General features: G+C 38.0%; 1 protein-coding gene across 2 annotated transcripts in view; it reads left to right on the top strand.

Moving 5' to 3' along the window:
• Nucleotides 1-649: 649 nt before the first annotated feature.
• The window catches only part of Fgf12 (fibroblast growth factor 12), a 513,569-nt gene continuing 487,267 nt past the window's right edge, over nucleotides 650-26,951 (top strand). For both annotated transcript variants that reach the window (XM_058583579.1, XM_046458017.2), the window contains exons 1-2: nucleotides 650-781; nucleotides 938-1,080. Coding sequence is in view for 1 of the 2 variants with exons in the window: in XM_046458017.2 (XP_046313973.1) it covers nucleotides 1,068-1,080 (13 nt within the window). In the remaining variant the exon portion in view is untranslated. The remainder of the gene's footprint in view (nucleotides 782-937; nucleotides 1,081-26,951) is intronic.

Raw genomic sequence — 26,951 nt, forward strand, 5'->3', positions numbered from 1 at the left:
TGTTTATTATCAAAAGGTGACTCCCTGCCTTTGGAGACTTTGCTTCTTGATAGATGTTGGAAATACACCAAAAAGAGCACCTCAAAATGTCCTGGGTGGCTTTGTTTGGGGAACTTTCGAAGCCTTGGAGTCTGTTCTTGGAATAGTTTGGAGGTGGAGGCCAAAGGGATGTCAGGCAGGCAGGGTAGCACCATTCTAAGCGGCAAGGAAAAAGGACTCCTGCCACTCACCCCAGACAAACAAAACAAAATAAGTTCGGGAAGGAAAGAAGAAATAGGAAGTTAGTGGGGGAGAAAAGGGGAAGCAGACACCTGGAAAGTTACTGCAGCGACGAGGAAGAGGCACCCATACTGTGACCAAGAAACAGCCTTCGTAAATCCTCTGTCTTGGCTGGGGAAACCAGACCCAGCTCAGAGACCCTAGCCTTCTCTTAAGGTTTCAGTCATCCATCCTGGAAAATAGTTGGGGAACGATGCACAGTCCCAGCTCAATCCATTTTCTAGTTTGCAGAGGAAAATCCGGTCCGGCGTTTATTTTTAGCAGCGTTTTCCTGTGACCGAATGCTACAGCTCTTCAGCGGGGATAACTGAGGACCGTATTGGGGAGCGAAGCGAAGGGGGTGGGGGAGCGGGAGGCGGTGAAAAGGGGAGGGGAGGCCCTGCGCATGCGTGCCAGCGCCCATGCAAATCTGTACATCCAGAGAGCAAAGTGGGATGATCTGTCACTACACCTGCAGCACCACGCTCGGAGGACAGCTCCTGCTCACAGCTTCCAGACCCAGGTAAAAAAAAAAAAAATTCTGAGCGGGCACAGTGCATGCATTTCAATATCAGACAAGCCTCGCAACCTACCCCCTGTAGAGGCAATCTGCTGCTGCTGCTAAGTGTCCTTTGGTAGCTGATTGCAGCTTCAAGGTTTAAGAAATTCCATCTTTCAGGAAGCCTGAAGGGAAGGAAGGAAGTACGGGCGAAATCGTCAGATTGGCTTCCCAGATTTGGGAACCTGAAGCGGGCCCACATCTTCCGGCCAACTTCCATTGAACTTCCCAGCACTCGATAGGGACCGAAATGGAGAGCAAAGGTATGTGGCTGTCCCCATCGGGGACTTCCCGCTGCATGTGCGTGTGGCCAGGGCAGTACTCAGCGAGGGGACTGCAGTGCTTGGAGAGCGAGCATCATACTAGGTCGATAGGAGGAGGAGATGCTATGTCCGTTGCAGCACCGGGAAGTGTGGCAGGAAGGCCACTTCTTTTTAACTCCCACAGCTTGGAAGGCAGTGTTTAATACTCCATCAGTTGCGTAGTGAAGTGTGATGAGTTTTTTTTCCCTCTTGGTGGGGTGGTGGTGGTGGTGACGGGGTTGGGGGAGAGTCCCTCCCAAAATGGAGGGGAGGAGAGCTGTGTTGGTAAAGCAATTTCTTTTCTGTGTAATGGATGAGCTCAAATAAATACATTTCATTTGCTTTAGGATCGCTGACAGGCACGTTTGTATCGGATGTCCAATAATGCATTGCATTAAAAAAATGGATTTCTCCACCCCCCACCCCATGAACATGGTATTTCTGGGTGTGTATGACCACATTCTACTGCATTTTGAATATATATCAGCACAAAAATTGGGTCTATTTGAAACAGTGTGCGTTAGAACTGACCTCTAAGAAGAACAGTGTATCAGAGTACTGCTTGGCTCCCAAGCATGATGCATTTACTAGTTCTGGACATGTATATATTAATATTCTCCTCATAAGCAAATCTGCATAATGTATACACACCAACTGGTAAATGAACTGTAAAAATCAACTTCTGGATGGCATATTTAATCCACATAAACAAAACGACTGTTAAAATTTTAAGACTGGATATCCTTTGGATTTAACCCCATCTATGCAGGTCTCTTTCTTCTCCTTCTCTTTAAAATGCCCCCCAGGTTGGGAAAGGCTCAAGTGATGTGGTCAGATATCCAGTAGGGATACTGGATGTATTTAATTTTAGTGAAATCAGAAGAAATGATGTCAACTTTTATGAAACTATATTCATTACCCAGAACTCGAGAAGCTATATTTGAAACAAGGTTTTATTTTTAACCAGGAATGTCAGTCACTGAGGCAATGTACTTAGGATCAGGGAGTGGTGGTGAGTTACCTATTTCTGGGCTGATTAATAAAGCTGAAGTGTTGAATGATAGCAGCTATATGTTCAATAAGTTGTTTTAAGTATTTAGTTAGTAGATTTAAAGTATTTGAGCCTCAATAAGTATTTATAGTATGAAAAGAACTGAATTGATGTGGATTAAGACTAACTGGCAATTTTTAGTTTAGACAAAATATCTTATGGTACATTGATGGGCATTTTCATATCTGATAATGATGTACATAAATGAGAGAATCCATAAATAAGCATGAGATTATTAACTCTTTAATATGAACTCTAGAATTAATTTTAAAATGAAAATCCAGTCTTCCTTAATTCATAGTGGTTAGTAATATTCTAGTTGATGAAGCAATTCCAGAACATAAAGTTAAAAGAGTATTATTTTACTATGGCAGTTTTTTTTGCACCTAGATGATACCTGGTAATTTAATCATTAAATTTGTTTATTTGGCAAAACGTTCTTGATAACATTTTTGCCTCTAATTTATACACTAATTCCTGGTATAACATAAAATAATACTATATCTCTCTACAATAATCTTTTATTTTCCTTCGTTGCCCATAAAATAAGCTGCATGCCACTGGGAGTTCAGGTGGTTTATATCTCAGATTGATGACAGTAGAGTTCCAACGACTCTGACAGTCTAGGGAGTTCAGAAAGGAGAAGTAACCTCAAAGACACATCTGAGGAGAATTGGACCAGAAGTTCTCTGTTAATTCAGAGAGCAGTGATAACAGTGAATCACAGTTCTAACCCAAAGGCAATGAAGATTTTTGCCCCATTCCAAAGTGTAGTCATTTTGTAGAGGGCTCATAGTCACCTGGGACAAAAGATAAGAAGAAAGTGTTTAAGCATGTTAGTTCTTGGACTTCCTACATGACGCTGAATTAGCCAATTAACAATCACATTAAGAATGGCTGATTACTTAAACACTGGCTTCTCTTTCTAAGTTGATGCAAATGGCATAGCTAAAAAGTATAGCTAACTTGAAGGGTTAAAGATGTAGCTCTGTGGTACAGTGCTTGCCTAGCATGTGTAAGGCATTTAGTCCCCAGCACTGAAAAAAAAAATTCCTAAAAATTGTAGCTAACTTGAAAATTTTATTATTGTTTGTGTTAAGAGGAGTTTGCATCTGTATTTCATTCTAATTGGTACGTCTTTCATACTTTATGCTGCTGTGTACAAAATTCTTTCCCTATCTGATTCAAATGTAATTCTAGGAAGACATTCTAAAATGTAAGTACATATGCTTCTTTTCTATTGGAAACTCTTTGTATATAGAGTCATTACATGATTCACTTGAGGGTTCAAGAGTGCTCCATCCCAGAAAAAAAAAAATTATGATCTCATTTAATTGTGAATCTTACCTCTAGCATTTGGCAACCTTCGTATTACCTCTAGAATTTGAAAACATCTTCCAGAGCACTTGTTCATAGTATGCAGCCAGGTTGAACTTCAGTTATTTACAAATAAGTTCAATTCTTTTTACTTCCTATTATTACTTTACATCACTTCCTGTCATCCAAGGTAAAGACAAGAAGAAAACAGATCAATAAGTGATCAATTTCAGTAATCATCATGCACCTTGGTAATTTATGCTGTTTCAGAAATTTGAAATTGTGTACAGTCTCAGCAGTTTGGACAAGAATTTGTGCCTTTTGGGTCCTAAGGACTTGAGGTTCTTAAATAACTTAAAGCACTAGTATTTAGAACAATGTTCACAAACTTTGCTGACCAGTAGAATCACTTGACATGCTTTTAAAACTTCCTAATGTTACATTATAATGTTGTAATGTAATGTGTAAAAGCCATAGACATTTAAAAAATGTCCCCAGGTACAATATTTTGAGAACCACTTATTTAGACTCTTGATAATCAAAATGTGGTTTGCAGACTAGATTTTTTTTGAACCACAGAATTTTGATCTGTAGGTCTACTGAATCAGAACGTGATTTTTAACAAAATCCCTGGGTAATTTGTATACACATTAAAGTTTGAGAGGCATTGATTCAGAGTGGGGAAGAAGACTCTGTCTCTCTTTCTGCTTACCTACCTTTATCACATCTTTGTTTAGCTAGTTTCTCATTCTCATTCTGAAGAAACACCTGTAGAGTTTTCCAATGCAAGGATATTTAGGCCACATGCCTAGAAATACTGATTTGATTCTAAGTTGGGACTCGAGAATATGTATTATTTATTTATTTAGTCATATAATTAGTAGTGCTGGGGATTAAACCCAGGGCCTTATACATGCTAGGCAAGTGCTCTAACACTGAGCCACATCCCCAGCTCCTGTAATAGGTATTTTAAAATAGCTTCCCCAAATGATTGTAAGGGATAGCCGGAGTTAACCACTGACCTTGGTCCTTGCTACTGGTGGTCCACAGGAACATAAACAGACCAGGAACTTATTAGAAATAAAGAATCTCAAACTCTACCCCAGACTCACTGACTCAAATCTGGATCCAACAAGATCTGATGGTCTTTTGTATGCACATTAAAGTTTAAGAAGAAGCACTAGTCTAAATTTTAAGGATCTGAAAATTTCAGGCATTTCAATAGAGAAGATTTGATATCATCTGCCTAATCAGTATAGAGACTTCAGATATGTGGTCATGTTTGGTTGTTTTTGGAAAGAATGAAAATTACATGGAAAAGAATTTCTGACTCTGGGTTAGATAAAAAAACAAAAATCAGACTCATTTTAAACTATTTTTCTCTGTTCTTACTCAAGCCATTTACTTTCAACCCCTGATTATCCTTAAAAATTTTGGATTCCTGACAATATGCTGCTGTTGGCCCATGGTATTGTTATCTGACTACTTAAATCAAGATATGTCTTAACAGAGTGAATGTTGCTTCATTGTCAGATATCTTGGCTCAACTCTTAAGATTCACTGGACATATTCCTTGTTCCATAGAATATCCCATGACTGCCCACATCAATTAATACAGTGAATATTGCACTGGTATACTTTATGTAACACAAGTACATGCTTTCCATCACATCTTGTAGTCAGTATTACAATATTTGTGTTCCTTACTTTAAAAGTATTTGTTGACCACTTGCCATGTGCCCAATGTGCTTCATTCTGAAAATGTACAAGGAAACTTAGATAAAATCCCTGATCTTAATGACCTCATTCTCCTTTCTCCACTAATAGATTCATTTACCTTCTTGTGGGCATAATCTGAACTTCTGACGTTCCTGCAGCTACCCCAGTGTCCACTTCAGGTAGAATATTTTAGTTCACATGGTGGGGATTAAGATTTTATATGTTGAATTGAATAGCCTTAATTAATTTTTCATGCTATGCTCATGTATCCAGAAGATTGTAAATTGGGAGAAGTGAAGAGTTTGGCTACTGGGAGGAGGGGTCCCAGAAACAAGAGTCAGATTGCAGAACATAGAAGGCAGTAACCTGATCCACTATCTCAGTAGAGACCTGTGTTCTCAAAAAGCCTTTGTTCTCTGTTCTGGGTCTCTCAGTCATCAGAGTCCCTCGCAGGGCATAAACCCACATATGTAAGGTACACAATAGTCATTTTTCTGAGCCTAGGATGGTTCAACCTTCAGGGGATAAAGGAAATATCTAGGTAGTCATTGGTGTAGCAAAACTGGAAAGTAATTTTAAGAAAAGTTATTTGTGGTTAGACAGCAATAAAACACTGAGGCCATTGTAGAAGGATAAGTAAAATATAATAAGTTTCATTAGAATAGAATAGAAAATGGGCATAGAAGATCTAGAGTCTTACCCCAGCTCTAGTGTTGTAACTTTGGACAAATCACTTTTATTCCCTGGGTCTCAAGATTCTTAATTATTAAGGGGAGTTCATTTAGTTCAACATATTTACTTGGTTGCTACACTGCTTCAGGCACATTGTTAAAAGCAAGGGATAGATTATAAATAGGGTGTTGACTTGCCCTCTGGGAGCTTACCCTCTAGGCATACATAAACAGACACAAGAGCTGTGGATTTATAACACTGTGTTTGTTTACTCTATTCATCCCCAGCTTTCTGGTAGGTTACCCAGGAGGTTGGAGTATAAAATCTTACCTGATTAATAACCTCAAAAGTGTCACTTAATGTTCCACAGCAATAATACCTTCCCTTTGTTTTCCCTGAACAAGATCATAGTATGGGGGAATATTTGAACCCAAACTATGTATCTACTCCACAAGCTGTTCCAAATGACTAGCTACCTAATTATTAACCTATTGTCTGACTTAGGTAGTTAATTTTAAGCTTGTTAGCTTCAGTAGTGAGTCCAGGGGTGGTCAGCAGATTATTTACCATTCTCTTATCCCTGTCTTTTTATTCCTTAAGCTTGTGAAGTACTGATCCTATTAAATAGATTTTTTTTTATCTACTAAGTGACCAATAAGAATTTATTGCATTTGTTAATATTGTGTTTCCTAGTTTGCCAATGAATAGCCATAAATAACATTCATTAGACACTTTTGTCTTTTTACCAAGGACTTTAAATATGTTATTTCCCTTAAAGTCTTGTGATTATGTGTTTCAACTTCATTTTGTGGACAACAAAACAGAGGCTCAAAAAGATTGACTTACACAGATCATCTGAGTTTCTTTGTAAAATAAGATTTATTGCACCCACCCCATCCTCATGCCATATCATGATTATGAAATAAATCTCATACAAATACAGCACTTAAAGTCCTTTAAAATCATAGTCCAATTTTCATCCCCGTTAGCTGTGTTTATCTTTTCACTAGACTGTATCCTGGAGGGTAGAAAAGGATCCTTTGCCATTTCTGGTTTTAGTAGCAAGGATACCACATAGACACTAAGCAAATCATTTTCAGTGATTTTCACAAAAGCTTTAATTTATCAAAAGGGATTTTTTTTGTGTGTGCTTATTTTTATTCCACTAACCCCCCCCCCCCTTTTTTGGTATTTTAGGAATTGAATTCAGGGTATGCACCCCAACCCCTGTTCTGCATTTTTTATAGTAGCACTGATGCTTGAATTTGCCTCTATTCTTTCTAAGACTTTGTTTTGAGGCAGTTATGTAATATTTTGTGATGAGGATGAAGATACATTGGGTCAAATATTAGACTTTGGAAGGGTTTTAAAATACAGACTGTAAATTCTGGTCATCAGCATTGGTTCTCAATTGGAGGTGCACAGCAGAACCACTGTGTACACTGTGGTACATCACACTCAGTTATTTAAGAAGCTTTTGGACAATTAGGCTGGTGCACCCTCAATTATGAAGGTGAGCTACAGGGCTGGTGCTGTAAGGTCGTAGGTACCTGTGTCCTTCATCAGGAATCCTGCCTGGGCCTTGTCTTTTATTATCACCATTTTTTGGTGTTAAAGAGAGCGTATGTGAAGAAGAGGATCTTAATTCCTGTACTATAGGCTTGGAATAGAAAATAGATATGTAAAATAGATGGTGAGAGTCTGAGGCTAAGGCAGCTTGTCACTTCCTCCAACATCTTTGTCTTCATCTCCTTATTAGCGTCGTTGCAGGCAGAGCACGGTAGGATTTTTTTTTTCCAGGATCTATGTCTATGGCTCTAATTTTAGTTTTCTCATCTCTCCAGTTATTTTTCGAATGAGTCCTTGTCTCCTTGTCTTTGGAATGTGAGACTCCCACCCGGAGAGGCTTAGATATTCAGCTGCTGTGATGCAGCTGATGGTACTTTGGCAGAAACCTTAAAGGACACCTGTGGCCCCTTCACAGATTTTTTCCTTTTTCTTTAGCATATACTCTGCCTGTATTTTTACCTGAAACAAACCCATCACTAAGAATTCAGAGAGTGCAGATCATTGAAAGTGGCTTTAATTACATAAAAGAAGTAAAGGGAAGCTGCTATTCTGAGGCTAAATTTTTATTTCTCTCCTGTTTGTAGACCTGTCATTAGCCTGAGAAGCTGCCCAAACGGATGGACCGCAGGGGGAAAAAAAGTCTAGAAGCTTTCAGAGGCCATTCAAAAGACAAATAAACACACCTAAAACTCCCTTAGCAAGCAAGCAAGAGAAGGCAGCAATGCCAACCTCTCCCTTCCCCAGTTATTCCTACAATTATCATCTATGTGACACTATCAGATTTTTCTCAGTTTCTCAAATAATGGTAATCTTCAAACAGGTTGAACAAACCTCAATACAAGACAAATTGGGAAATTCCTTTTTAGCTACTTGGATACTGAAACATCTAGGTATGTTTCTGTCTTTAAAACCTATCAGGGCGATTTTTGTTGATGGTGGTTCTTGTTTTGCCCTTAGTCTCATTTACATATTAAATTGGGTTAAGATGCTCTAAAAATAATATGATCACAAAACATTAGCATGTGATCATCCTAATTGTTATTATCTAGGAAGTTTCAAAATTAGTTTCCTCCAAAGGCTCTTCCATTTCAAAATATTTTTGACATTTCCAGCATTATTTAAAATTAAATTTGGTTTAGTTCTTTCTTCTGAGATTTAAAGAAGAAATATTTGCTCATGTGTCAAGATAAAGGCTGTGATGTAAATCACACTTGATCGGCAATCCTATAGATAATTCAAAATGAGATGATGTGGGTACTTTGTACCTATGGACTTTGCATCCGCATCAGCATTAAAAGCAAATGGACAATGCAAATACAGCAAAACCCTCAATAGGACCAAGGGAAGGAAGAGCCAGAGAAAGGGCACAGACCAAGCAACACCAGTCTTTCAAAATGAGGTGATTGATTGATTCATTAAAAAAAATGGTATTTCTTGAGTATCTACTATTGGTTAGATATTATAAAACTGAGCTTTTCAAACTTGGTATGCATACCGATAATATTATGAGGCTAGATACTGGATTGATAGATGAGGGCATAGAATAAACATGCTATGTGTTCTGATGAAATATGAGTAATAGTGGATTAGATACCAGAAAATTTGAGTCTAGGATCTTGTCCTATGAAGACAAGTATCTTCCTTCTCCTTTCTGAAGCTAGGAAGAACTAACATTTTTATTCTCTTTGCCTATTTATTTTTACTTTCTTATTGCAATTTGACTTTTTTTCAGCTTGTTTGCATTCTTTCTTGATGGTTAGGCTTGACTTCCATAGAAAATAAACAAGGTGGTCATAATTACCACATCAAATTTTAAGAATTTTTTTCAGTTTGGTGATTGAACCCAGGGGCCTCCTGCATGCTAGGAAAGTGCTCGGCCACTGAGCTACACTCCCCATGCCTGACTTTTACATTTTATTCTGAGATTGGGTCTTGATAAGTTATCTAGGCTAGTTTTGACCTTGCAATCCTCCTGCCTCTGAGCCAGCTTTTTGAGTTGGGCATTGTGTGACTGGAGTTGTCGGGCTCATAACGGGGTTGAGCAATTAATTTTGTTCAGAGAAAGCATCAAGACAGGAGAAAGGGGGAAAATGGATACTTGGTTGAAGGTTTTATATGGCATGATTGTGACCATATATAGATCCTGGGTCTATGTCTGAATTGGTGGATAGTTGTAGTGGCCTTGTGGACAAGGCCCTGGCCTGGAAATCTGGAGACCTCCCTTTGATACTGATTTTTGCTTGGCTCAATTCATGTGAGTTTGGTCATTTTCTTTCTCTGGCTTTATACTTTATCTGTGAAACAAGGGTAGATTAGAGGCAATATTCTCCCCATTTATGAGATTCTGAGAACCAGCATTTGTGGAGTCTTTATCTAGGAAGACAGTGGATATGTTCTGTTTAATGACTTATGGTCGGTTGCTCATTCCTTCCTTTCTCTTTGGCTAACTGGGTGGCATTTTTTTTTTTGCTCAGCAGATTGTACATTATGTTTTTATAACATCTTTTTTCACCCTCATATGCGTCCTCTTTACAATTAAGATTAGTTTATTTATACATCAGTCATATGTGAAGTTGATTGGTGGATATGGTATCTTCTGTCTCCCAGACCTAACCAGCACCTCCCTGCTAAAAAAGGAAAGAGTAACAGAATACTGCAGAGCAGTCCAAGTGCTGAGTGCTTTGCTGACTTAGAGAAAGGAGATTTCTTTTAGTTTTCAATCATTAGTAACATACTATTCAAAACTAAATACACTCAGTCCTTTTAGTCTTGGAGCAATTTTAAAACCAATAACTGTCTCTCCTAATCCTGATCATTTGAGATAGAAGAAACATTGCTTTTTTTGCTTCTAGATGAAAGTTATCCAAAGACTTAAGAGTTTCATGGTTAACAAACTGAATTTCTTGATTATGCAAATATTACTTATTCTATTAAGTAGAATACTTAATAGCCATTGACATGTTTATGAGTGTGTACTTGTGATATTATAGTAATTATGAAAAACAAAGGATATGGAGGAGTCCACTGCTTATAATAATGTAAAATTTGTATGCTCATGGACAAATAATGTGTTGTCATATGTAGAAAGTGGCCATATTTGAGTGATCAGTGGGCTTTTATTCTTTTTCAGACCTTTTATCAATATTTTATTGCATTTCATTTCAATAAAACATGTGTACACTTGGTATTGGCCTCAGTTATAAACCGTTAAACAGATTTACTTAAACCTCAGCAGATCTCTTCATGCCTCATGATTTCATGCTTTATTCATGGCAGACATCAAGAAGATATTTGAGGAGATAACAGTCTTTTTAAATAATGGTTCTGTAGCTTTCACTATATATGAGGCACTATGCTTTATGTATATTGACTCATTTCATCTTCATAATGACTCAATAAGGCACTATTGTATCCCTGGTTTCAAGATTGGGAATCCCAAACATAGAGATGTTAAGTAACTTTCCCAAGTCACACCGTGTCTGTGAGCTTAATCACTAGTAGCCATCTGAGGCAGATTTGCTGAAGTCTGGAAAGACTGTCAACCTTCCTTTGTTACTGAAAAACCAACTCAGCAATGTACATTCAGAGTTTTTTTTTTAATATTCATTTTTTCGTTATCGGCAGACACAACATCTTTGTTTGTATGTGGTGCTGAGGATCGAACCTGGGCCACACGCATGCCAGGCGAGAGCGCTACCGCTTGAGCCACATCCCCAGCCCAACATTCAGATTTTATTAACCTGCAGGTTTGTGTCACCTGGACCCTGAACCAATAAAAACCAGACTTGGGGAATCACTGGGAGATTCTGCCTGCTGTCTGGTGGGTTCAAGAAAGAATTTAATACTCTTCCATGCCTTAAGTTGGCTCCCAGCCCCAGGGGCTTCATGCACCATCAGCCTGCTGCTTCCATTTCTAACCCTCCCCTTTGAATAGCTGTCCGGCTTATCTGGGAAACTTGGTGGTGTGGTAGAAAGATCACAGACTGGGAATCAGACACATCACTTGCGACTTTTAATCCCTGCCACTTGGGAAAGATATATTTCTGTGCCATTGCTTCCTAATTTGTACAATGGCTCTCTTTCAAAATTAATGGGACAGATAAGGAAAATATATATAAAAAAATCAAGCATAAAATTGGTGCTCAGTGATAACATGTGTTGTTGTTATTTGTATCATCTGATCCTTGGTTCTTCTACTTGCTCTGTTTCAGTATAAGTCTGGGTTCTTGCTTTAACGTCCCACCATCATGTTAACCCCTTAGCACAGAGTTAGATGCAGCTTTTGATATTTATTACATCACTGCATTGGACACTGCTGATGCTTGACAAGGTTCTTTTTATCTGATGCTGGAAGCTGTTGCTCTTAACCTTAAGACCACATTCCCTCCTTCCCCTACCATTGCCCCTTCACCTTTGACACCAGCTGTGATTGGACTGATTGATTACATTCCTCCATATTTTACACTGCTGATTCCTGTTGTTCTCTTCAGTTTTCTTCTTCATCTTTCCCAGTCCCATGCATTTTCCTCTGGTTGGAATCACCTGAATACCATGCAGTTGTGGTGTACAGTTGAACACAGTAGTTAAGACACTGGTTGAATCACACTATAGAAGTTAAGAGTAGTGAATTTGGTGTATTAAGAACTGTATGCAAAAAAAAAAAGAGAGAGTTCAAGTATAATGGCATAATTTGGAGTGAACATACCTTATATACAGAGTTACAAAAAATTGTGATGTGAATGGACAATCATGAATGTAATGCACTCCACTATTGTCATGTATGTAAGAAATAAATTTTAAAAAGAAAGAGAAAAAGTTAAGCGTAGTGATATCAATTAGTTAATCCACTGACACTTGAATCAGAATTTTACTAATTTGTTCTCATCTGGCCTCAAAGGGAGTCCAGTTTTCTCCAAAGAGAGAACTTAAATATTGTAACAAAAGTTTTAATGTTGTGGCTTAGTTCCAGGACACCCCATTCATGTTGGAAGAATGAGGGGGACTTTCTGTCCTGTTGTTCCATCAGGGGATCTCAGGTTTAAGCATGCATCATAATATTGTGGGTTTGTGAAAGCACAGATGCTGAGCCCCACCCCCAGAGCTCCTGACTCAGTGGGTCTGAGGTGGACCCCAGAGTTGGCTTTCTAACTCATATCCAGGGTTCAGTGTTGCTCATCTAGGGACCACAATTTGAGAACCATCAATGCAGAAATTGTCTTGTGCTTGGACTTTGGCTCTAGACATGTGTATTTTTCTGTTTATTCAGAAACTTTAGAATAAAGTGTCAGGAGTAGCATTCTGACAAGGCAAAGGAGACCACAGCCTGAAACTCATCGCTTGCATTCCCTACAACCACACTGGCCAGTTAATTAATACCAAGACCTGTGTTTGGATATCCATTTATCCACTTATCTGCACCAACCATATTGTTTGTTGTGAGGACTAGAAATGAAAAGTGACACCATTTTTTGACCTCACTAAGACCTCACCAGTCAGCTCTTAAAGATGTATAAAAACAGAAACCTAGGAAGAACTGACTGAGGGCAAAGCCTGTGAAAACAAAATTAAATTGAAATCGACTTTTATCATTGTATCTTCTGTACAGATTGCTCTGCCAAGGCATGATAGGCCTGAAACCAATAAATAGGACAAATTTCATATCATCCCCTATCACACTACAAATGAAAATGCAATAATGTGGGAATCCAGAGAGAAACTATCAATCTGGAAGGTGTTGGCCTTTGAACTCGTGTTTGCAAAGGGGTGGAACTAAAACATGGGAAAAACATTCCTGGATGAAGGAACAGTATAAACAAAGGCAGAGGAGCATTAATATACATGGAGTAACCAGGAAAAGATGAATGGGTTGTTTAGTTTATTTATCTAGCAAATACTTGAGTGCTGAACACTGTACTGAGTATCGCAACCATAGTTGCTCTTCACCTTCGTGATGCACAGCGGGTTGGGGATGGAATACAGGAAATAGCAAATCAAGGAAGAAAGATCAGAAGCAAACCATGGAAGTCTTTTACAAATTATGTAATGTAGGCGGTGGTTTCATTTGCCTTTCAAAATATTAATTAATGTAATCATCTTTTTAAAAAATTAGATTCCTGGGGCTTTTCATATACAATCCTACTTACAAAGCTTCAATTATATGCTAGTTTTTCAAGAACACATCTACTGGGCAAAGCAAGCATACCTACAAGCACGTGGCTGTGGCCACAGGAAAGCCTTATGATCCGTATTTCACTCTGTGTCTTTTGTCAACCTCTGATGCTGACACATTTCCTTTGCTTAATGGAACAGTATTTTTCTTCTGCTCACTTTTGGGTCCCGATTCTCTGATATTACAGCATTACATCTTACAGACTGGCATTTTAGGGGAAAAGCCCAAAGAATTTCTGAAACATGCCAGGCTTAAAAAATTACTCCCTGAACATCTGTAAATGACTATCGAGTCTCAGAATTACAATGAGAGAATAAAAACTTCTTGTACTTTGCAACTCTGCTCTATGAAATTCTTCTATCCTTAAATATATGAAGACTTAATATATTTGTCCCAACCTCAACCAACACTATTACAAAGACATATTTTGATATTCTGATTACCTTTCTTTGGAGAAGAGACAGAAGCTAAAAGAGTAATTTCTGAACCCAATTTTAGACATGATTTTTGTCTGACCTCTTCCTATTTAAAACATGGGGCACGGTTCTTAAGCTCCCTAATCCTGTATTTTCATTTCTCCATAATGGAGATAATAATATTTATTCATAGAGTTGTTTTGATGATTAAATGAGGTAATATATGGGAGCTATTTATACATACTGCCTAGCAAATATTAAGCACTCAATAAAACGCAGCTATTTTTATTTTAAGTACTGTACCTCAAATTGCCTTATTATGTAAACTTCTGTTTTCAAGTCCATAGCCCTGGGCTTTGGCTGAGTCTGGGTTCAGGTTTGCTTCATTGTTTAAATGAGCTCAAGCATGACACCTCCAGTTAGAGCCTTCATTGTAACTCAGCATAGAGTTGTAAATATGGCAGCCCCACAAATATATGGCTTTTGGATCAAAGTCTTAAAACTGTTCCAGGAATCCACATCCTGCCAAACTGGGTTGCCATAATCATGGCTGAAATCTAGAACAGCACCTCGTGTAGAGAAGGTCTCAGCCTGTCTGTGAAAGGTTTATGAACGAGGTTTTGAAAATGAAGGTCAGCAGGCGACTTTCATCTCATAACCATAGGAAGTAGTTAGACAGATGGCAAGGACAGCCTTATCTCTTCTCTGAGCAGCCTCTTTTGATCTTGACTGACCATGGATTCCTGTCTTAGGAAGGATGGCAGGTGTCAGGGACATGCTGCAGCCTCTGTGACGCTGGTTCCTTCAGAGATGTTTCTCAAGAGAGAGCAAAATAAAAACGTCACTTTGTGCACACAACTCGAGGTGATGCCTTCCTTCCCTTCCTTGCTTGTTATTGTTGTCACAGTTACAGAAAGTAAATTGTCAAAGACAGCACTGCCTCATCCCTTCTCCTAGTTCTTCCTTATGGAGATAAGCACTGCCCATCTTTTTGCTATTTACCTCTGTATCGAAAACAACATTTCTTTCCTAATGCCTCTCAATTTCTCAGCTCCACTTATCACGTCCCACCAAGGAAATGACATGGTCACCTCACTCCCTTTATAGTAGTCTCACTGTGACACTCGTCCTGTCCCTCTGACTATCTTTTCAGGGCTGTTATGCTGTGATTTTGGCTAGATGTGTATTTACTAGTTTCATTATTATGATTAGGTAGATAAATACTCTTCATGACTAAGATTAAGTTATGATTATTTTTGTCTTCAGGTTTTTTTTTTATAATTATCTTGGGTTTTGTTTCTTGACTTTCTCCATATTTTTCACCATGTGACTCCTCCTGAATGATTCTTATCTCATTCAGGTGCAGATATTATATCTAGTTGATCTTCTTGAAGTAATGTCTCTTGGACCCTTCTGACAGGGAGCACTCTTCTCCTGATGTAGGAACAAGTGCATGGAGTACTGCATACATGGCATGCGTTAAAGGGTGTCTGAGTGGCAAGCCACTCCCCTGTGCTAGGTGTGTGAGTGGCAAACTGCTTATCCCTTAGGCACAGCCCTGGGTGCGAGGCCATGTGTTGCAGTCCCTGTGCTTGCTCCATGGCCCACTCCTCGATTGGTCGCTGCAAGGACAGTCAGCAGAAATTGCGTTGGTGGCTGCCTGTTATCTGCTTACCTACTGCCTGAGTATATATACATGGTAACTGCGCCAGAAAATCAGACCTGGTAACTGCTTGGTCTCCAGAGGTCTTGATTACTGACTCCCAGCCACACTCTCCTCTACCCTGTTCCGTGGACCTCCTCACTGGATGAGAGAGAGCCCATGCATCCATCTATGCCCTGTGCCATGGTTTGATCCTGGGATCTCTCTTACCATAACCCTGGAAAATCTCTGCTGGTCTCTCTGCTTGGATCTTGTTTCCCTGTACCATCTGGATGGACCTTTCTTAGTTTACTCCCTTGCTTTGGTGGAATACGTTCTCCAGGAGTTTTCGGATAAAAGGAAATATAGTTAAATTTTCTGGGCTTTCATATATATAGACACATCTTCGTCTTTTCTTCACCTTTGAACACATTGCTAGGCATTGACAAATTACACTGAGATTATAGGTGTGTACCAGCATGCTAGGTGTAGAATTTTCCTTCAGAATGTCCATTGCACCCCTCCAATGTCTTCTTCCAGTTTTGTTGTTCTGGTCTGATATTATTCTGATTCCTTCTTTTTGGTATATATCTGGTTTTTCTTCTCTCTAAAAATTTGTAGGACCTATTCTTTTATCCTAGAGTTCTGAAAATGTATCACAATTTACCTCCTTGTTGTTTCATATCCATCCATTATGTCCTAGATGTACCGTCTTGTGGAGTTCTTAGCAGTGCCCCAAACTGTTCCTCAGTTTAGGCAATGCAATGTAGGCAGTCAGACTTCAGAGTTATTGGTCTTTACATGAGAGACAGCTGTGCAAAGAGCTTATGAAGGTTACTGGCTTAAAACAATTACCAAGACCATCTCCAGGTATTTTCTTTTAAGTTTTAAAAATTTTCAAATTTATTTTTAACTGATGCATAAAACATAAAATTGTACATTTTAATGGGGTGCCATATTTGTGTTTTGATATGTGTATACATTGCAGAATGTTTAAATTAGGTTAAGCATATTTGTCAATTCAAATGTTTACCATTTCAAAATGGTGAAAACTTTCCAAAATACTTTCTTCTGCCTTTTTGAAATGTGCAGTGCATTATTGTAGCTGTAGTCACTGTACTGTGCAATATAGCCCTCCAGGACTTCTGGCACTTATTTAACTATAACTCAGTATCCCCTGATCAACTTTACCCCATTCCTCTCCCACCCCTACTCTTTTCAGACTCTGGTAACCACCATTCCGCTCTGAACTTAATGTGAAATGGACTTTCTTCAATTCCACATATGAGTGAGATCCTGTGGTTTTTCTTTCAGTGCCTGGCTGATTTCACTTAACACAATGATCTCCAGTTCCATCTGTGATGCTGCAAATGACAGGATTTCATTCTTTTTTATGACTGAATAGTATTCTATCCTGCATATGCATCACATTTTCTTTTATAAATTTGTAAGTTTGATGGACACTTTGTTTCTGTTTCCTGGCTATGTGAAGTATGCTACAATGAACATGGGAATACAGATGTCTCTTCCACATACTGACTTCATTTCTTTTGGATGTATACCCAGTAGGAGATTACTGGATCATATGGTAGCTCTATTTTTAATTTTTTTTGGAGGGATCTCCATCTGATTTTTCCATAATGGTTGTACTAATTTATATTCCCACCAACAGTGTACAAGGGCTCCCTTTCTCCACATCTTGCCAACACTTGTTATCTTCAATCTTTTTGACAATGGCCATTCTTACTGGGGTGAGGTGTTGTTTCATTGGGGTTTGGATGTGTATTTCCCTGATGTTAGTGATGTTGAAGATTTTTATGTATTTGTTCCCAGAGAGTTTGTTTTTTATTTTTTTTGTCATCAGGGCTTTCCCACTGAGCCACATCCTCAGCCCTGTTTATTTTTCACTAAGTTTCTTCAGGCCTCACTAAGTTGCTGAGGCTGCCCTTGAACTTACGATCTTCCTACCTCAGCCTCCTAAATCACTGAGATTATAGGTGTGTACTAGCATGACCAGCCAGCTCCAGAGAGTTTTTTTTTTTTTAAAGTTGCCTTTGACACATTCATTCATTTATTCTTCCACACGGCAACATCTATTGGACACTTGCCTTGAGTCCTGAACATTGCTAGGCATTGGCAAATTACAATAATAAAAAAGAGACACTTCGATCTCATGAACCTTCCATGCAACCATGGAAGACACAATCCGGTGCCCCGGATGCAATATGGTGAATGTCACCCTGTGCATGCTGACTAGTCCTAGAAGCTCTAAGGGTGGAATGATGAAGGCTGCCTTCAAAATCATGATTGGAAATGTGTCTCAGCTCTCATTACGTGAGCAATAATTTCCCAGAGAAATCCTCCTGCCAATTTGTAACTAACAAAGTTAGAAACTTCCCAAAGCTCTAATAAAGTCTTTATAGCCAGAGAGACTTTGGAAGTGATTTTTAGCTTCTTCACTTTACCTGGAAAAATTGAGGCTAAAGAAAATAGTGGCACCAGACAGAAACTCAGGTTCCTTGATGCCCATGCTGATATTCTTTCCACTAAATCATACCGGGCCCTTACCACAAAGACCAGTTATCTGTTAATATAATTAAAAGTTTTATTTAGTGGCTCAGAGTCTCAGAGATCTGGAAGTACCAATTTAAAACACCCCTGGAAAAGCCTTTTAAAAACAGTTATTTAAATGAAAGAGCTGTGCTTTGGGCAGAGTAGAGGACTCCATGGCTTCTTTTGACAGTGAGGTCATAATTGTTAAATTGGAAAAACAGGCCCATTTTATTTTGGACAGGTTAATGTTGATTTTAAATTCATCCAGAAAATTTAGGGGGCAGCTTCTCAAATGAAGCTTTGGTATTGCCATTTTGTGATATAGTTTTAAGATGTTTCTATGTTTACATTGTCTTGAAAGCATACAACAGATGTATAAACGTGGAATGGAAACATTTTGTAGAGGCGGAGAATGTTGTCTTCAATGAACACTGAAGAATGCAATGTATTCTGTTAAATGTATGGTTTCATGACTTAATTAACAATTAGCAAATGCTATATTATGGGGGAAGCTAAGAACTATAAAGAACACATTATCCAATTGTCAGTTCTTTATCAGTAATATAATACTAGCAGTAATGCATTATTCATTAAAAACTTCAGAGTGATCTTATAATATCTTCCTAAGTATATTCACTTTTCAGAGCCACAAGTACTTAGATTGTAATCTTCTCTGTGACATTTTTCTTGGTCCTCCTCTATGAGGAGGCTTTCCACCTGTGGTCTTTTGAAAGTCTTCTGCAGTGTTGATCACAGCTTCTCTTTTGGCTGTCATTCATCCTTGAAGGCAGGGGCCATATCTTGCTTCTTTGTCATTTCAGTGACATATTATGTACACAATAGACAGTTAATTGAGTGGATAAAAATAGAAGCCTTAAAATGATATTTATTTGGTTTCCATAGTTCTTGTGTCATATCCTAGGCAAAAAGTAGCTGAAGATTTTGGGGTTATATACATGCAATACGCATGCCTCAACTTCCCTTTGTTTCTCATTGAAGTACCCTCATCTTGCCTCACAAGTTCATCTATGGCCCTCTAGATAATTGATCCTATTCTGTATGATTTGACTTCCAGCTGTACATGGACCCTATCCCTGAGAAATCTGGTTGGGCATAAAAACCATCTCCTCTATCTTCATAGAATAATAATCTCTGCTGATCCTAAAAATGAGGAAAAAATTTTCTTCTCATCCTACACAATAGAGAGGGGCACAGATCTGCATTATTAACTGTGCACCTGTCTTCTTTCTGTCTTCTGGCTCTCCTCCTTCCTGTCAGAGCCGGGATGTACTGAACAGTTCTCCTTATTCTAGTCTTCAGTTACATCCCTGGAATGACTGGCTCTAGGGTACAGATTGTCCTTCTCAGGACCTTCTCTGAGTGCCAGCACAGAGACTTTGGTATCAGTTCAAAGGCGAGGCGTTTCGGGAGTCTCAATTATCATGACCTCTGTTCTTTAAGAGAGCTTGTGATTTCCCCTTCCTGAGGGCTGGGGGAAGAGATGTTTCTATTCCTCTTCTCAAAATGAGGAGTGGAGAAAAATGGGTAGTGAAAGCATTTCTTGCCTTCCATGTGTCAATTACTTTGCTGGATGTGCGTTCAGTTTGTCGTGCCCTTCAACTCCACAACTCATCTATTACCTCTGCATGAGCTAGTCATCTGGTTAATGTTAAAGTTCTTTCAAAATCAACCTCTATATTCATAAACTCTTTACAAAGTTAAGAGGAAGGCCCCTTAGAATCTGGGTTTAATGTAATGCAAATGAGGATTAAGTGCAATAATTCTTTTTCTTTGACTGTTTATATCTCTGAAACAAAAACTGCTGGTGGCTTAGGTATAGAGAACTAGGTGTTTAGTAATAAAGCTTGAGTTCAAATTTAGCTCTGTAGCATGGAGCTGTCACTTTCTTTCTAGGCCTTAGCTTATTGTGAGTGCAGCAGGTACATGCAATACCCTGCCCCTGGGGTTTGGGGATTCAAGGAGAAAACACACCTGAAAAGTGCTTTGTAAACTGTATAGTTCTGTTAAAAAAAAAGAGTTGTTATTAATAGAGATCTGACTATTTCCAGTTGTTTCTGTCTAGTCAGTTAGTTCTGGATGAGCAAATCGGAGAGGACAGGGAGGAAGGAGAGAGCACACGGGGCTAGGAGATGGGTGACCTGGAGTCCATCCTGGTGCTGTTCAGCACTCAGCCACTGACTCGTGACCTTGGCAAAGTGCTTCCCCTCATGTGCTTCTGTTGTGTCATTGGTAATATGAAGCAGGCTAAAGAAAAGATGATCCACATATTCACTTCCAATTTAAAAAAGAAAGCTTATTGTTTTTTGAGTCTAGATGAGGATCTTATATTTTATTTAAGGTTTTCTATAAGTTTAGATTATTGAATCGGAAGACCTACCAGTTCTGGGCCTTCATACTCTATTTTGAATACATAATTTTAAGAAATGATTTTAAAGAAAATGGTCAAATCTTAATTTTTAAAGCACTGAAAAGGAACCAGTGGAATTTATCCACTCAATTTTTCTATTGTATCTGGAGGGGAAATGTGTATGTCTAAAGAGATGCTAAGTACTAACTGATAAAATATTGTCCGTGAGAAATCAATTATGTCTACGACATTTAAAGCACATTTTGTTGTGATATATTTTCTAGTTACTTGAAATTTATTTCTTTTCCTTCAGTCAAAAACAATAGCAAAACGAATATTTATTAAGATTGAGGCACAATGTTAATTCTTGTCGATGCACAGTAAGATGATTCCTATTTGAAGGATTCTTAATCTAGTATAGAAACAGCAAGTGACAAAATTAAATAAGAAGAGTAAAGCAAAGTTTCAAGACTAAAGAGTAAGGAGAGATTTATTTTGCTGAAGAGGTAGAGGGAATGGGGGAAATATATCTTCAAAATGCTTTGTAGATTATAAATGGTTTCCCGTATACTTCCTTATTAAATATTATATAGACCTTGATAGGCCTAGAGCAAGATGCCATCTGTTGGAAATCAGATTGAAATCTAAAGAAACAAAGCCTGACAATGCAAAGAAACTGATAAGACATGTTGTTATTTAAAAAATTAAGGTATGTTGCTGTAGTCAATACTTACAAATTTCTTTAACTTTTCCCTAATGTGACTTGCACTATTATTTTATATTTGGATGTTGGTATCATCCTATTTACCACCCACTTTTTAATGAGAAGGCTATGAGAAACTTCCCAAATTATGTAAAGTATATATTTAAATCCAGGCATATATTCAAGTGAATTTATCTAATACATTGATTTGTCATCACAAAGCTAGAGAAAGCCTCATTCAATTAGATAACTTTAGTATTATTCACAATAGACAAGGGATGAGAGCACCTTAAATATTTATTGACAGGTGAATGGATAAAGAAATTGTGAGATATTTACATAACACTGCTTCATTGTGTACATTCAAGTCTTAAAAATGGAAATCCAGCTATTTGCAACAACAGAAATGAAACTGGAGAACATTATACTGAGTGAAATAAGCCAGACACAGAAAGACAAACACTGCTGGATTTCTCTCCTATGTAGAATCTTCAATAGAAATGCAGAGTGGTTATCAGGTGGTGGGTAGGGATATGGAGGCATAGGTGAAAAGTTGCAGTTATACAAGATGAGAAAGTCTAACGTTCTTGCCCAGCAGGAAGGCTGTGGTTAATAATATTGTATAGTATGCTGGAATTTTTCTAAGAGCAGATTTAAGTGCTCTTACCAAAAGAAAAAAAAAAGATAACTATATTAGATGATGGATATATTAATTGGATTGACTATAGTGATCATTTTATTTTGTATATGTGTATTAAAACATCATATTGTATAGACCTTAAACATGTACCATAAAAATTACTAACTTTGCAGACAATAAATATAATCTGGGGGCTAGGATTGTGGCTCAGTGGTAGAGTGCTCACCTCATACGTCTGAAGCCCTGGGTTTGATCCTCAGCACCACATAAAAATAAATAAATAAAATAAGGGCACTGTGTCCAACTACAACTAATATATATATATATATATATATATATATATATATTTATATAAAATCTGCCCATTTAAAAAATTATTTTCACAAAAGAAGTGTGTTGTTCAAGTGCAAAATCAGGATTATAATCTGGTCATCTGGTCTCCTAGACTAGCTTCCTTCTTAGCACAGAGCCAGAGTAAAGAGTCCAATAAGTAGATGTTCATTTTATATGGAGACGCCTACAATGGGGTCAGTCTTTGTTTTGCTAGTAGTATGGTATTTTTCCCTGAATGACTTTTGATGCTGTGGCTGAAGCCACTACTGCTGTCAATATTGACATTGCAAGGGTGTGCGACCCTTGTGACCTCAAATGCTTTTAATAATATATCTACTTAAATATGTTAAGGGACTTCTAATCATAAAACAAGGAAATGTGGTAGGGAAAAGTCCTTACTTCATCTCTACTTTATTTTCAGTGACCTTTTTTTGGGAGCAAATTGCCTTTAGTTTTTTAATTACTATTATTTTATTATTATTTGGGGGATCAAAATTCATACTTGGCAATACTTTATCATAGAGCTAAACCCTAGCCCTTTGGTGACAGATTTTTAAAAACTGAAATGTATCCTTTTATTACGATGCTAAAGGACTCTATTTGGCTTTGTTTTATTGCCAAGTAAAATTACAATTTTGTTCTACTTGAGCACATTAAATATAGTGAATCTTATATTTCAATAACTATGGCTATAATTTAATTTTATTTCATAAAGTATAATTTTCTGCATTCGTGAATATGATCTTTGGTTATATTCTATATTAGTTGTTACATTTTAAAAGCATTGTGTCCATTTTTGGACTGTGCAGTTTAGAAGAACCTGGTAAAAATAAAGTATGCATATTAAATAAGCACTCTAATGACAGGTTAAGAGAATTGAAGTTGCTTAACCTGAGAAAGAGAGAGTTCAGGAAGTATGCTAATTATCACCCTCAGGCTGAAGTGCTTCTGTGAGGAGTTTGCAATATCCCTTCCACTTAAAAAGGAGAGATTTTGGTCTTCTCTGGTGTGAGTGGTGATGGAGCATAGCAGGGTTTCACCCAGGAGGACTGTATTTACCATTTGTAATAATCTCTTTTGACAAGAACTATGACCATTGAGTTTTTAAGTTGTCTTTTCTGGTGTCTGAATTAAATGATCTTTCAAGGTATCTTTCAGCTCTGTAGTTATCCTTCAGTTCTTTGGGGAGGAGAGCTCCAGACACATTTCTTTTTGATTTAAGCACAATTAAGGAACTGACTCAAAGGCTGTGAGCATTGTCTCACTGAGGTTCCATCCCACAGATGGAACTGGAAGTCTGGAGAATGCAGAAGGCAAAACGTATATCAAGATTTTACATCCAGTCTACATCAGGGCTTTTCCATGCTCTCAATCCTTTTGAATAATTGCTTCATGTTCAACCCTGCAATAGAATTGACTAGCCATTACACAAAATTAGGGTGGAAGATCAAGCTTGGGATACACTGGGAAAAGTACCTCTTTCCAAGTATTGCAAGTGATGGCCTATTTTGTCAGATGTGTGACTTGTTGATTGTAAATGATTTGTGGTTAGAGATGATGGAATTTTTGTAATGTGTCCTAGATTGTTGTGCTCTTCTGTCATGAGCTTGAAATAAATGTGTAGGAGTGGGTATCTTGCACCCACCATGAATGAACAGTTATTACTTGGAATTTTTCACACTTAGCAGTGGTGTTAATGTCCCACTAGGTATAGCTTTCTGGGACTCATGATTATCACTGACACATTCCTTTTCTATGACTTGAATGTGGGTAGGAAAAGAAAGGGCAGATGGATCCAAACAGATTTCCTGGTGATAGAAAACAGTCCGGTATGACAAAATGATAGAGCTGCAAATGGAGTGGATGCTGTTTTTTCCAAACCCTTATCCAATACATTTGGGTGACAGGCAAGGTTTAGAAACAAGAAATCAGAATTAAAAAAAAAAAAGATTTGAAAGTTTCAGATATATTATAAGAATTCATCAGAAAATACCAATGGCAATTTTTTAGGGGCTAACACAAAGTTACCATGCATATTTTAGACAGAATGAGGGAAGATATCTTTCTCAGGACACATAGTTCTCTTTGAGCATTAACATAAAAAGAATTTTTCTAAGAGGGACACAGGGACTAATATTTTAAAAGGAAGAGAACAATATGATGAGCTCTCTGAAAGCCTGAGGAGCTGTTGACATCTCAGGCATTCTCCCTGGTGTCTCATGGTTTATCTTTGAAAAATGGGAGAGAGAGATCATCCCTGTTTGGAGAAGATGAAAACAACACTAAGATCTCTGTTTTTATTTGATCATCCTTGGCAAGTATTTATCCCTTTCAAATCTCCAGAGAACCAAAGGTAAATTTTAGAGCTGGTGGGAATGTTAGAATTCAGCATTTCTGCTCAATAAGAATTTGGATTAATCTTTTTCATTAAATGTTCATCTTTTCTCTCTTTCCTATTGGTGGTAAGTAAGCTCTATTGGAATTAAAGTCTGTTTAGTCTCTTTGATGCCAGTAGGATAGTAGTTAAACTATCTGATAGGTAGTTAAACAGTTATATATAATTTTTATATACATATAAAAATTACTGTGTATAAAGCCATTGATGTTCTTATTTTCAGTATTACCCTAATACTAGCTTTTTGAAGGGACTTAGAATCAGGCATAATTTCCACATTTGACAGTCAAGAATGAAGGTAGGAAAGAATGATATATAAGTTTGTACAGATACATAGCTGCAGATAATAAACAGAACTTAGACATACCAAGTTTCTCAGTCTAGAACACTAAATTTTTGAGCAAATGATTTTGTTAGAAGATGTATAAACTTATTTTTCATAAGCAGTCACATTATCTGAGATTCAAGGCTTTAGTAAATCCATTATTAATTAATTAGTGAATGAATTAAAATATTTCTTTTGTTATCCATCAATATTTCTTGAGACCTACTGTGTGCCAAGCACTGGTCTACAGAGAGTTCCAGCAAAGCCAGCAGTTTCCTGAATCCATAGAATTTACCATCTGCAGTGAGGGAGAGATTATCAAATAAGAATAACATTTTGTTATATATGAAAATGGTCAGGGGCTGGGAATGTGGCTCAAGGGGTTGCGCGCTCGCCTGGGATGCGTGCGGCCCGGGTTCGATCCTCAGCATCACATACAAACAAAGATGTTGTGTCTGCTGAAGACTAAAGAATAAATATTAAAAAAAATTCTCTCTCTCTCTCTCTCTCTCTTTAAAAAAAAAAAAAAAGAAAATGGTCAGGAAAGAAGGGTTGGGGATTCTAGGAGGACTAGGACTCATTTAGCATGTTCCTTAGGTAGGTCATGGCAGGCCTCACTGAAGAGGTGACATTTGGACAAGGACTAAGTAGGTGAAGGGGCAAGCTCTGGCCTGTCTGGAGGAATAGTATTTCAGGAAGAGGAAACAGCAAGTGTAAGTACTCAGGTGAAAACTTGCCTGGCATATTTGCTGAACATTAAGGAAGCAGGGAAGTCAGAGAAGATGAAGAATGTGGACGTGAGGTTTGGGGAGTTCATGGTACATCTCAATCCTCATGTCCCATTTCTCCTGATTAATGACTTCCAACACAGCCAAATCTTAGATGCATAAGGGGACACTCCTAGAATTACTTAGGCCATTCTCTCCCTAATGTAGGATTTAAATTTTTTTTAAGTTATACATGACAGTAGAATCCATTTGACATGGAATATATCTTTTGTAATTCAGACTCCAGTACCTCTTCTTCTTCCCTCTCACTACCACTTGCTCCCTTCCCTCTATTGATCTTTCTGCCATTTACTCATAGTAATCTTTTTAAAAATTAATTTCTTGTGCATGTACATGATGGTGAGATTTAATATAGGGTGTTTTATACCAGAGCCAGCTTCTTCAGACAACCAATAATGTAGTCTTCTGCCAGACTTACACAGTGATTGCTTCTGGAATTCTGAACTAGGGCTGGGAGTTGACTTTTTGTATGTCTTACATATCTCCACTCTGATTGCAGTAACCTCAGTATACTGGTGAGAGAGAAAGAATTGCAAAATGAGTTTGAAAGAAATGAAATTCTCTATCCTGTTTGCACTAGCGATGTGAGTCTTCAGGATACCTCCAAACAGGTGTAGATCAGGACTATGCTTCATTTTAAGGGAGCTATGTGTTTTTCCACAAGGTTACTCAGAGCCCCCTCAGTAACCTTTGGGGATCCATTGCATTGTTAAATCACTGCATTAGCCTGCTGCCTTCTGGAAAGAATTAGTCCCATAGCTGCTTCAGTAGGAAAAAAATCAGCCCTTGGGCTAGAAACCAACTACATTGAGAAGAGAGACATGGGGGAGGTTAGGGAAGTCCTTAAAAAGAAGTTTAGATATTCAGGATGCAGGGGGTATGGGGAAGGGGTAAAAATGCTGTGTTGACGAGAAATCACCTGTTTTTATTATTGCTGATCATAAGGTTTTCCTTAACGTATAACAGTAGATAAAACATTTCCCTCTCCCTTAGCTCACTCAGTCTCCTTGCCAATCCTATGTGGCTTGTTACGCCAAATGGTAAGAACCAGCATGCCTGCATCACCCAGAAGTTTGTTAGAAATGCCCCCCAAGACCTGCTGAGCTAGAATTCATATTTCATAAGATCCCTAATCCTTTAAAATTTAAGAAGTATTGTTCTAAGACCTGGAG

Source organism: Marmota monax, unplaced genomic scaffold, assembly GCF_021218885.2.
Source record: "Marmota monax isolate L192 unplaced genomic scaffold, Marmota_monax_Labrador192_F-V1.1 WCK01_AAM20220418_F8-fsc00052, whole genome shotgun sequence".
NCBI classification, from domain to species: domain Eukaryota; kingdom Metazoa; phylum Chordata; class Mammalia; order Rodentia; family Sciuridae; genus Marmota; species Marmota monax.